Genomic DNA, 12,612 nt, shown 5'->3' with positions numbered 1-12,612 from the left:
TTCTCCCACAGCTCCATCCTGCCTCTCTGAGAATGCAGGGAGGAGTCAGAATCCTATGATGCTGTCCAATTTACAGCTTAGAATCAGGGTTGCCCAGGATCAGCTAGGAAGCAGAAGGTGTTTGTTTTCAGCACCCTGGCTCCTCTGTGGTGTGTCTCTCTTCTCTTTGGCATATATTTTCTCACATCCTCTTATAACCTATTCACAGTGGAGTGTCAGGAAGACTCATACTATTTTAAAATATACATTTTAAACTCTAAAGGCATTCTTATACAGTAACAATTCAAGTTGTACAAAAAGGATATAAAATGCAAAGTAACTCTCCCTCTTTTCCGAAACCTTTAATCCTCATTTTTAAAAAAGTATCTTTTGGGGACTTCCCTGAAGGTCCAGTGGTTAAGACTCCGTGCTTCCAATGCAGGGGGCGTGGGTTCCATCCCTGGTTGGGGATCTAAGATCCCACATGCTGTGGGGCGTGGCCAAAAAAAAAAAAACACAACTTAAAAAAAGTATCTTTCTAGACATTTTATTTGGACATACTAGCACACACAGATACATCATTTTTTATTTAAGTGGACTCATTTAATATATGCATTTTCTGTAAACTTTCTATAATTAGCATGTGAATTAAAAGCTAATTAATAGCTTTTCCTACTACTACATAGTTCTGTCTTATTTTTTAAATCAGCAGAATAGTCTCTGTACTACTTCTACATGATTCTTATTGAATAATATTTAAGTTTATTTTCTTAATCCTTTGCTATTTACTACACACTCTGCTGCAGAGAGCATCCTTGTAGCCATCTGCAGAATTGTGGAGGAGTTATTTGTAGGGTATTTGCAGTGGAGTTCCTAGGTCAGAAAAGTTAGATAGATATTGCTGAACTGTCCTCCAGAAAGGCTGTACTTATTTTCATTCTGTCCACAGTGTATGCAAATTCTTTTTTTCTGAGTATTTTTCTTTTTAAAGAGGATCCTGGACTTAGGGCCAGAGAAGAAGGCAAAGAGGAGAGAGCCTGCTAAAAATAAGTGGTGGCCAAGAGAAATGAAAACATATGTTCACACAAAAACTTGGACATAGCAGCACTGTTCATAACAGCCAAAAAGTGGAAACAACCCAAATGTCCATCAGCTGTTGAATGGATTAACAAAATGTGGTATATACGTACAGTGGAATACTATTCAGCAATAAAAGGAGTGAAGGAGTAATACATGCTATAACATGAATGAGCCTTGAAAGCATTATGCTACGTGAAAGAAACCAGTCACAAACACCACACATATTTATATCAAATGTCCAGGATAGGCAAATCCACAGAGATAGAAAGTGTAATAGTGGTTTTGCTTAGGCCTGGGGAGGTAGGTGGGAGGGGGATTTGGGAAGTGTCTGCTAAGAGGTATAGGGTTTCTTTTGAGGGGGTCGAAAATATTCTAAAATTAGACTGTGGTGATGGTTACACAAGTCTGTGAGTATGCTAAAAACCATTGAATTGTACACTTTAAATGAGTGAATTTTATGGTGTGTGAATTATATATCAATTAAGCTGTTGGAAAAAAAAAAAGAGTGGTGGCAGAACGCATGGAATGGAATGGAAAGGATGAAGATGTGGCCATTAGCATGGGCCTGTGGGACAGACAGGAAGACACTGTTATAGCCATGTGGCAGGGAATTTGGATGCGGAAGACATTCCTCTGAGTAACACCGAGCTGAGCGTTCAGGTGGCTGATGGTAGCCAGCTGGAGAGGTGGATGGTGGGTTTTCTTCCCCCCCAGCAGAATGGGGACAAGAGGCAGTTATCACATGCCCTGGGCAGGGTGAGAATGGGGGTTAGGACACTGAATTACTAACTTGTTGTCCTTGTTCAGTCCTTCGAATACACAGAAGATACTGTTCTCCTGGAAGGCAGTAATAGTTTCCTTTGCTGACCTAGAAATGCCTGCTGTGCTCCAGCGTTTGGAAAAGGAAGGTCAGGGAGAGGAAGCTGAGCTCAGCTGCTGAGTCAAGGAGAAGGGGAGGAAGACCTAGGGTCACAAAGGACAATAAGGCCCTCGTTTGTGAATAAGAGCAAGTAGTCAGTTTTAAATCAGCAATTAAGCTTTTTCTACACAGTGGAAGTGACTGTTCTTTTGGAATGTGTTTGCTAGTAAATATCATGCTAAGAATGTTTAAAAGGAAGTTATGATTTTAAGTGGCCTATGAGTTGCACTGATTGATAAAATTTCACTCGAGGGAAAGAGGGTTAATTTTGCAGTAAACACTGAAAAGTAAAGGAAAATTAACACACCTTTCTGTGAAAGCCCAGTTTTCTTTGTAATTGTGGCTTTTTGAACATGCTCTTTACTTCTCATTCACTACTGTGACTCTGTAGCACAGATTAGATCGAACTGTAACGTCCGAAACCTTCTTAATTACTTGTAGGTCCGAAGTTTTTGGCTTCGAAAAGAGCTGAAGTAGGTCTCCATGGTTCTGTTTTGAAGGTTAATCGTCTTTAGGTGGCTACGACTGGTTTACCAGCAGTTTACTTTAGAAGCCCAGGACAGCACATGTGTGGATCGGTGTAGATCCTAATGGCAAAATTCTTCTGTGTCAGGTAGAAGTCTTTCGCTTTGTCACTGTATTTGATTCACTACCCTGACTGTGCTTTGTTCTCCAGAAAATTCATAGAAGTATATATGATGGATAGTAGACTGTTAGTCTTGGTGCTTGATTAGGATGTAAACAGGCATCTCATCCACTTTTAAACCTTCCCGAGAGGTAACTTTTCCTCTGATTTTATTTGACTTTCTAAAGAACCTTTAGCATTGAGAGAAAATTTGGTCGATGATTCAGAGTGTAAGGGAGGGGGAGGGAGCGATTCTGGCACATGTGCACAAGTTGAATAACAGCTGGTGGATATTTTTATATTTACTGCTCTTCTTAGTCCAAGGCCTGTAGTTAACTAGGGGGTAACTAAGCTCAGCTACACTTATCAGACTTAGAGGTTTTAGTTTGAATATGTCACTATTTAGGCCTTTGGGAAAACTTAAGTGTGTTTAGCTGATGGTAGAAATGCAAACCTCCTCTCATGGAATTCCCTCTCATTCAATAAACGAAGAAGAGACTTTTAACAGGTCAAACTGAGATAATTAACATTGCTCTTTATTTCTGGCTATTAACCAAATCCTAACCACTGCACATAGCTACACAGGGTTTTTGTTTGGTTTTGGCTTGTTTTACTTTTTGGTTCGTTTCTCTTAAATGTATTTTAAGGGTAATCAGTTATGGCCTGTATTAGAACTCCTTCTCGTGTTCTTGAATTAGCATTCCGGAAGTAGCAGTGAATTCACAGGAGGACTCAAGAATGTAAGAGATCATATGTCGATTACATCTCAATTTTAAAAATTAATTAAAAAACCCAACTAGAACAAATACAAGAGCAAGGTGTTTCTACCACTTACTGAGTTGGAGGTAGAAACTTTCATCCTTTGCCAACCCACTTGGAAATCGTGAGTGTGAGCTGTCATGACAACTTCAAAGCACAGCTTGTTCTCTTGGTGGCAGAGCCGAAACATTTAAATTATGCGTGAACAACTATTATAGGTTAGCGCAGACAAGTGAGTGAGGGTCTTACTTCGCTGGTTCATGATACTGCACACATTTAGATTGAGCTAAATATCAAAATTGCCACAAGCCAAGATATACTCATGGATGAGGAGTTTCTTTAACCTTCTCAGTGTCTGATAGATGTTTCATGGAAAGCAAAACCCCTTCTGTCATTTTCTTTCTTTAAACCACAGATTGGGGAAGCAGTGAGATAGAAATACTACTCTGAACTTGGTTCTAACCAGCGAGAAAAACTGTTTCTTGAAGTAGAATTGACTAAAATCTTGGGAGGGAAGTAACCATGATAGTATTGTTTTGTAACTGCAAAAGAAAGGAAAGTGAGGTGTAACCATATAGTAATGTTGACTTTAGGAAAATATACATTTAGAGAAAGGATAGGTATTTTTCAACGTCCAGAGACTTGAAAAGTGAAAACAGTACAAAAAGAAAGGGGGAAAGAAAGAGAAAGAAAGAAAGAAAAAAAATTCTGACAGCAAAAGTTACAATTTGGGGGGATGAGGAAGAAAAAAGGATAGAACCATTTCAAGAACAAGGACTTTTTGATGGGCTTGGATATTAAGAGAACATGTACGGAAGATTGAAAGGCAAGCACATGCTCAAGGACAAATGCAGAAAAGTGGTATAAAACCAGTAAGAAAATATCTGCAAAGCTCAAGTCCAGACTGAACTGAGGCTGGAGAGAATGCTGAAGACAACAGAAAAGGGCTCTTTAAAGCTATGTTCCAAACAAGAAGAACAAGTAAAGGCTAAGCTCATTGCTTGGGGCAGATGGAATAATGTTAACATGATGAAAAGCAGACCTACTCAACTACTTGGTTCCTCTCTTCCTCTGTCAAAGAGAGTGATCTTCACACTGGAATGTGTAACATAAACATGGTTAAGAATAAATTGAAGCACGCAGGATCAGTGATGATAATAATAGTTGCAATTATAATTTGTTGAGTTTCTACTCAGGACTGAGTATTAAGGTTTTTTGTTTTTTTCCAAGGGCTTATGGCAGCTTTGCATGGTAGGTATTATTGTCATCAACCCCATTTTACAGGTGAGAACACCGAGGCTCAGGAAGATTTAGTAACAAGCCTGAAGTTACATAGCCAGTAAGAGATGGGCTAAAAGTCAGATTCAGGCCTGACTCTTTGCCTGGACACCCTGATTCCCATGCCTTTCAGCCCCTAGCTGTGTTAAATAGGATTGTGTCTTTCAGCTTAAGTTATGTTCTAAGACACATAAACAAACAAAAATCCAGTAGATGTTATTGAAAAGCCACAGTGGGTAATCGCAGGGGAAACAAGGAAAATGGAATATCAAAGCGATGAAAAACGAAGACTGTCTTAATTTCTTTTTTAAAGGTTCACCTTAGACTATCTAGAGCAAAGAGCTGGCTGTTGATCGTCAGCACACTTGAGATTTTGTTCTGCAAGTGAACAGTTGTACATGGAAGTAAGCATCCTTAGGAGGCAGCAGAGGTTCACAAAGCATCCCAAGTGAGACTCTTCCCTCCTGGCCTCCCTTCCTTCCTAATTATTTAACTGGTAACCCTATCATTTGACAGAGTCCCGTACGGCTTATAAACAAGTTGAATTAATCTAGGCTCAGTTGAGTAGATTCATATTTGTTTGAACTACTTTATACAGATTATTGACTTTAGACAAACAGGCTTTAGTGAAATTAAAATACCGTATTTATGGCATTTCCCCTGTCTATCCATATAGCAGCTCTGTAAAAAAAAGGAAATGAAGTTTTTTTTGGCCTGAATTGTTCTTGCTAAACCCCTGTGGTTTCTGGTATTTACTGCCTTCTAAGTGCTTATGAATTATCTATGTCAGCGTTCCTCAAGCTGTTTTCTCAAGAACTCTATAGATGTTGGAAAAGTTAATAGGTGTCATCTCACGAAAGCACAGTTTGGGAAATGCTGATCTGTGTAATAATTTGTTCTTAAACTTTGCCAGGGATAGACATCAAGTTCATTGATCTGTGATTTAGGGAATCAAACTCTGTAATCATTTTTAAAATCTGGGCTGGGTTGTCTGCCTTCTCTTTGATTGCTCGGAGTATTCCACATCTTTATACCTGTCAGTTCATTCAGCTCCTAGAATATAATTTACCTTGGCTTGGTGACTTGAAGTCCTTTAAAGGAATTAGGCATATTCTTACTTTTGGGGGGCTTTAACCCTTATTTATGCTTTACCTTTTGAGGTTTGAGGAGGAATTAGATCTGGCATGCAGAGTGTCTGATGGCTTAAAGTAGGAACAGTAATTGAAGTTACAAATAAAGAGATTTCACATGAATATAATGAAGTGCTTTCTAATAATTTGGAGGGGCCAGGCAGAGATTATATTATATCTGGTAGAGATATAAAGAGGAGATTCATACATTTAATGGGATGTTAGAGAAGCTAACCTTCTCACACTAAGATTTCATGATTACAGACATGTTCGTTTCATATACAGTCAAAAATAGGATAGCCCTTGGATACTGTCAAAATCTTAGAAATCAAAGACTATTTTGTTATGGTACCATTATTATCCAAGAAAAGTATGTGCAGTCTCAAGCTCTGAAGAGTAACTGCTGCCTTGGTTATTCAGAGGGGATGGGTGGCTGGGCAGTGGACCTATTTTAGGGACCCTTCAGTTTATTACTGTGAAATGATTGGTTATCACCACTGCCTGCTCTTCCAATAGCACTGTTCTAAGTGGTTTTGTTTTTATTGATTGTTAAAGAAGAGAAATCAAATTCTGGTTAGGACCCTATTTGAATATAACGTGACTGTGTTGAGATTAAAACTTTGCAGAAGTTTGAAATGAAATGGAATTAATTAATGGCATCGCCCTGTAGGTAGGTTGGAAGCAACACTTGTGAGATTTTTGCCAGGACAGAGAGTTGCAGTCAGTATTCATTTTTTCAAAACAAGTAGTGGTTCTTTGAAAATAGCTCATTTCCCCCCTCAGTAATGAATAAATTACCTCAAATAATGGGATTAACAGGATTGTATTTTGTTGTTGAAACAAAACATTGCCAGGAGTTATAGCTGGTATTCAGGACCAGTCTTTGGGTGAATTCCATGGCAACATCAGCATTTGAAGAATATAACAGAGAATAGGTTTATAATATTCAGTGCACACTTGGTGCTTAACAATACGAAATGAACAAGGGACTGATAAAATACAACTGTTGTTGAATAAATTTGCAAGATGAGTAATGTTGGAGTAACCATCACTGATCTTGCCTGATTATGACAATTGTGGGACATGGATTATGATGGTGTAGACAGTTATAACGTGTCTTATGGGATTTTGAAACTTTTACCGCCCTGTTCCAAAGCACTTCAGATTAGTGACCATACTGTGTTGTAAAAATGTATTCATGTGTCTCTTTCCTAGTAGATTATAAGCTCCTTGAGGGCAATTGTGCAGTGCGTCCTAGCCATGTTGCACTGTACTTGATCCCGACTGCTGCACGTAGCCACTACGCTGATGATCACAAAGCTCCAGGGGGCCATTACATCATGATGGTCCACACCCTCACATCTCCTCAGTTGTGCAGGCGTCTAGCCAAGCTCTGTGGCTGTAACCAATGCTTGCTGAATAAACAAAGGGAGGAACGAATGAACTGGCAAACTGTTTTTGCTATGTACTGGCAGACCCTTCTGGAATAGGACTGACCAGTACAGACATCGGTATCCTACTGTGCATGTGGCAAACAGGCTCTCTTTAGTGGCGCTTGTGACATTGCTGCAGTCGTGCCTCCCTTTCCTGCCAGTTTTGCAGCCCTTCCTGCCAATCTCCCCATCCTAAGATGCAGCAGCTGGTGTAGTTTCCCTCCCTCCCTCCCTCCCTCCCTCCCTTCCTCCCTTCCTCCTTTCCTCCCTTCCTTCCTCCCCCTCCTTCCCTTCCTTCTTTCCTTTCCTTCCTTGTATTTTTGGAATACCTCACACATGCCAAGCACTGTGCTAATGCTTTTGCATATATTCTGTATTTAATCATATGTAATGCTTTCAGTTTGAAAAATATTTTATTGGTCTAGAAGCAAAGACCCAGAGGTACCCAGCTCATGGTCACACAGAAATAAACAGAAAGTGCCAGGGTTCAATCCAAGTGTCTCTGGTTCCTGATTCCATGTTCCTTCTGTTACACCATGTAGCCTCCCTGGATTGAGCCTCACTGTTGCTCTTTTATTTCTCTCTGTCATTCCTGTCCTCCCTCACATGCTGTTTCCTCAACCAAAACACAGACTGGGGTGAGTCCTTGAAATAACACTTTTCAAAGGATACTGAAATTATGCTCATTTTATATGATGTCACCAAATGTTCAGCGCTGTTTAGCCCTTTGGTTAGAACTAGGCCATTTCTCACTTCGCTTATCATGACTTAGTCTTTATATTTCCTGTTTCTTCTCAGACAAGTCTGAACGCTGTGGAAGAATTCATCTTTCTGCCAGGCCAACTGTGCCGTTCTCCTCCAGTATATCCTACAGTAACTCTCCATCTTTTCTTGCAGAGGGGCAGCATTGAGGGCTGGTTGAGGTCATGGTCTCTGGAGTCAGAATGCCAGGGTGAGAACCCTGACTTTTGCTCCATGCTAGCTGTGTTACGTGGGATAAGTTACCTCTGTACCTCAGTCTCCTCTCCTGAAAAATGGAGATGAGAATGATACTGCCATCACAGGACTGTTGATTTAATCTACTTAGAGCCCTTAAAGCCAAAAGCCCATAATAAGATCTTCAATAGGGGCTTCCCTGGTGGTACAGTGGTTGAGAATCTGCCTGCCAATGCAGGGGACACAGGTTCGAGCCCTGGTCTGGGAAGATGCCACATGCCGCGGAGCAACTAGGCCCGTGAGCCACAACTACTGAGCCTGCGCGTCAGGAGCCTGTGCCCCGCAACAAGAGAGGCCGCGACAGTGAAAGGCCCACGCACCGCAATGAAGAGTGGCCCCCACACCACGATGAAGAGTGGCCCCCGCACCACAATGAAGAGTGGCCCCGCTTGCCGCAACTAGAAAAAGCCCTCACACGAAACAAAGACCCAACACAGCCAAATATAAATAAATAAATAAATAAATAAAAAATCCTTCCCTAAAAAAGAAAAGACCTTCAATAAATGTCAAGTATTATTTTGAATAAAGGCCAAGAGCCTCACTCATGGTTTAAGACTCATCCATGAACTGCTTGGGTTTCCTTGATCTTTTGCTTCCCATTCATTCTTCCTTCTCCTCTGACCTGCCATCTTCTGCCTGTTCCTCCAGTCTGTGTCTGCAAATCATCTGCCCACCCCCGAACCTGGACCTCATCTTCTGCCTCCATCTCACTCCCTGTGGGCTGTCCATGTGTGTCAGCTGGTCCCCCTTACAGAGCATCTAGAGCCTTCCAAAATCCCTTGTCTTTCATGAAATCTTTCTTACTAAGCGGGAGAGAGATGAGTAACTCCCCCGCTTGTACGTTTTCTGAACATACACCTTCACCTCACCAAAACACAGTGGTATTGATGTACGTTTGTGAAAAGAAATAATTTGATTTCACTGTTTGCTCTGTACCTAAATGTGTGTTTGGAAGATCAACATTCATTTAGAAAAGGACACTCGTTTCTGTTTGTGCCTGTTCTGAGTCCACAGCTCATGGGGAATAGAGGCTCTGACTTCAGACGTCCCAGTCCAGTGTCACCTGGCCATCTGTGGATAGTAAATTCTTGATTCAGAGAAAAGGCAATTTGAATTTAATTATCCACAAAAAAACCTAACCCCTAACATGCATTTTGAAAATGCATGTTTAATGCTTTACTCAGATCTAATAGTTGAAAGATCATCTAAAGCCTTCTCATCTTGCGTTAAGGGTTTAAAATTTCTCTGAAGTCTTAATAAATATTGACTAAAAATATTTTCCCTAGAGTAGACATAGAAAACATCCATGCTTCTTCCCACCCATCCAGCACCCCGCTCCCTCCTGAAAACTTTCCTATTTACCCCTGCATATTGTCGGCCCTACCTTGTACTTCAGGCCCTGTATTGGAGGAATGACTTTCACAATCACATGGTAGGAACTGTTCTGGATCCTTAAGGAAAAAACTGCCACTGAATAGTGCATAGTCTTCTACTTTGGAGAGATGACAAAAATTACAGTGGTTTTGCCTGTCATTTAAAAAATAAACAGACTCTGAACCTGTCTGGATTTATTGGCTTTACAGAACCAGACTGAGAGTACACCATGCACCAAATTGTGGCAGAACAAATTCTTCTATAGGACACTGATGGTGGGTTGGGCTTTTCTTCTCTTTCTTTGTGTGTCTCATTGCTGGCAATGATTTCTGAAGCATCAAGCATTTTCACCTTTGTGTAAAATTAATCAGAGGCAGACTCTTAGTGGGCTGGAGCTATTTTTCCTCTCTCTGTTGGACCAAATCCTTGTCATGGCTGCCTTATGGTGTCCTAGATAGAGGTAGGTATTCCTGAAGAGCAGCATATAGTCTGTAAAGAATGCGTTTTGGATGCCGACTGGTCAGGTTGTTTTATGTGAACCTTCAAAAATGAAACAGTGAAAGAATATAAGCATTTAGGGGCAAAAGGTGGGTCCTTATTTTTATCTTTAAGATGGAATGTGGGAGTAGGATATTTGTTAATGGAGAAGATGGGGATATTGCTTGAGCAGATGCCCTTCTTTTTGCTACATCTTAACATTTAAATTTACTTTAGTTTCCAAACTGCTCTCTTATACATAATTGAATGTTAACTTCCAGCAATCCTGTGAAGTTGTAGGAAAGATATTATCTCCAACATGCGAAGAATCATTTCTAAAGAAACCAGATTTGATCAAGTTGGCTCAGGTCTCGTGACTGAACCCAGATGGCAGTCTTCCAGTTCCCTGTGCAGTGCTTTCCCCACTAGATCAGGGAATCTCACACTTGACAATTCAGAAGGTCTGGGCTTGGGCTTAGAAATTAACACACCCCAGGAGACTGATTATGATGCAGATGTGTATTGGACCACACTTGAAAAAAACCTGCTCTACACTATATTGTATTTTGGGTTAGCTTCTTTTTAATTGTGATGTACTAAAAATATCACTTTTAAGGTGGAACTTTCCAGTCTTCTCTTAAGAGAAGACTGAAAAGTTCATTTAAGTGTTGTAAAAATCGAAAATGATACAAGCACAAGTTTATTTATTATAACATTGCTGGTAATAGCTGAAGACGGGAACCTTTCAGATATCCATTAATAGAGGAATGATCGAATAACCAAATGGTACAATCATAAAGAGGAATAATATGAATCTAAGAAGGAATGAGGAAGACTTCTACTTTTTGCCATGAAGTTATCTTCAGGATCTGTATTAAGTGATAAAAATAAAGCAGAAAAAAAAGTGTTTACATAGTATGCTACTTGCAGGAAGGAAAATATATTTAATGTATATGTGTGTGGATACTTTAGGGTAAATTCTTAATAGAGAATTACAGCTAATAAATACAGAAGGATGCTGGAAATAGAAAACCACTATTTCACAACATCTAATGAATAATGGAGTGTGACAACAATCATTAACGGATGCTAAAATCACGAGGTGAAATTGGAGCTTTCTAATGGAGAATCAGCCTGACAACACTTGAACTCACCGAGCAATCTCAACATCACTTCAAGTGGAACAGCTAAACACTTATACTCCTCCTGATGTGCTCTGATAGAAAAGAAACAACACCACGTGTGAATTATTCTTGCCCACACCCCCTCCGTACAAATTTGAACCAGAATCTCAAGCTTCCATATCTAAGTACCAGTTTACAGGAAATATAGGAGACAGAGGAACATGTTAAACACCACCAGGACAGTACACATCAGTCAAGTCGTAAATGTGGGATATTCTACAAAACAAATGACCCAATGTCTTCTGCAAATAAATGTTACGAGGGCGGGGGCGGGGGGGGGGGAAGGAGGGGGAACTGTTTGTTATAAGTGAAAAAGACTTAAGAGACCTAGAAACAAATTCAGTGTATGAACCTTGTTTGGAATTTGATTTGAACAAACGAACTATAAAAATGCCTTTCTTTTTTAAACAACAGGAGAGAATGAGATTTTCTGTTTACTGCATGTTATTAAGAAATGATTGATAATTTTATTGATTCTGATAGTGGTATTGTGATTATTTTTTTAAAGCCCTTACCTATTAGAAACATTTGCTCTTGAATTGATGTGATGCCTGAGATTTTCTTTTAAAATACTCCATCAAAAGGAAAAAAAAATGTGCTTAGGCAAATAGAAGGAATCGGAATGGTAGAATGTAATCACTGTTGAATCTGGGTGATGTGTTCATGGGGGTTGTTTATAGTTTTCTCTCTACTTTGTTGTATATGGGAAATTTACATAGTAAAAAAGATTAAGTTGTGCTATTTTAGAGGCAGAATCCTGGCAAAAGGCCTGAATTGTAGCCTCTATTTGTATAACTCAGGGAGAGTCATGGCTACTCACTCCTTTTCCTCCTCCTTCCCTTCCTTTTTACATTTCTTCAGTTCCTCTGTTTCTTCAAAAATTATTTACTGAACCACATTTTGCAACAGGCACTATTCTGGTGCTACCAGCCTTACAAGATATAGAGACTCTTACTATTCTTACTTTACAGATGAGGAAACTGAAGCTGAGAGGGGTTAAGTGTCTTGCCCATAAGCCCACATCTGCCTGTCACCAAAATCTGAGCTCTTATGCATTTTGTGCTGCTTCCCAGGAATAGTCCTTTCATTTTATAGTTTTTTAATTTCAATTTTGTTTATGGATAAATTTTTCACAATGAGTAAATGAGGATAGATCAAGTGGAGTAGCATCTATATATTACTTGCGTGTGAGAAAGATGTAAGATATCTTTCTTATCGTGATAATTACAAAGACCTAATCAAAGGCAAAGTGGCGATGAAAGAGAAATCCATAGCAACTTTCTTAATATTCATAAAAAAGGAAAACTCTGTGAATTGTAACTTTAAGCCACAAAATAAGGTTTATTTATGCTTGTTCTTCAGTGTCATGTATTTGATC

General features: G+C 39.7%; 1 protein-coding gene across 4 annotated transcripts in view; it reads left to right on the top strand.

The window, feature by feature from the left end:
* Positions 1-12,612, top strand: part of CRADD (CASP2 and RIPK1 domain containing adaptor with death domain) — a 204,276-nt gene that overhangs the window by 111,828 nt on the left and 79,836 nt on the right. Inside the window, exon 3 of one of the 4 annotated variants that reach the window (XM_060306413.1) lies at positions 8,002-8,184. The exons of the other annotated variants lie outside the window; for them this stretch is intronic. Within the exon in view, the coding sequence (XP_060162396.1) occupies positions 8,002-8,114 (113 nt within the window). The 3' untranslated portion in view covers positions 8,115-8,184. Of the gene's footprint in view, positions 1-8,001; positions 8,185-12,612 lie in introns of those variants that run through there. 4 annotated transcript variants of the gene reach the window in all.

The sequence above is a fragment of the Globicephala melas genome, chromosome 10 (genome assembly GCF_963455315.2).
Source record: "Globicephala melas chromosome 10, mGloMel1.2, whole genome shotgun sequence".
NCBI classification, from domain to species: domain Eukaryota; kingdom Metazoa; phylum Chordata; class Mammalia; order Artiodactyla; family Delphinidae; genus Globicephala; species Globicephala melas.
Note: the sequence above shows the minus strand (reverse complement) of the source record. Positions and strands in the feature narration are given on the sequence as shown.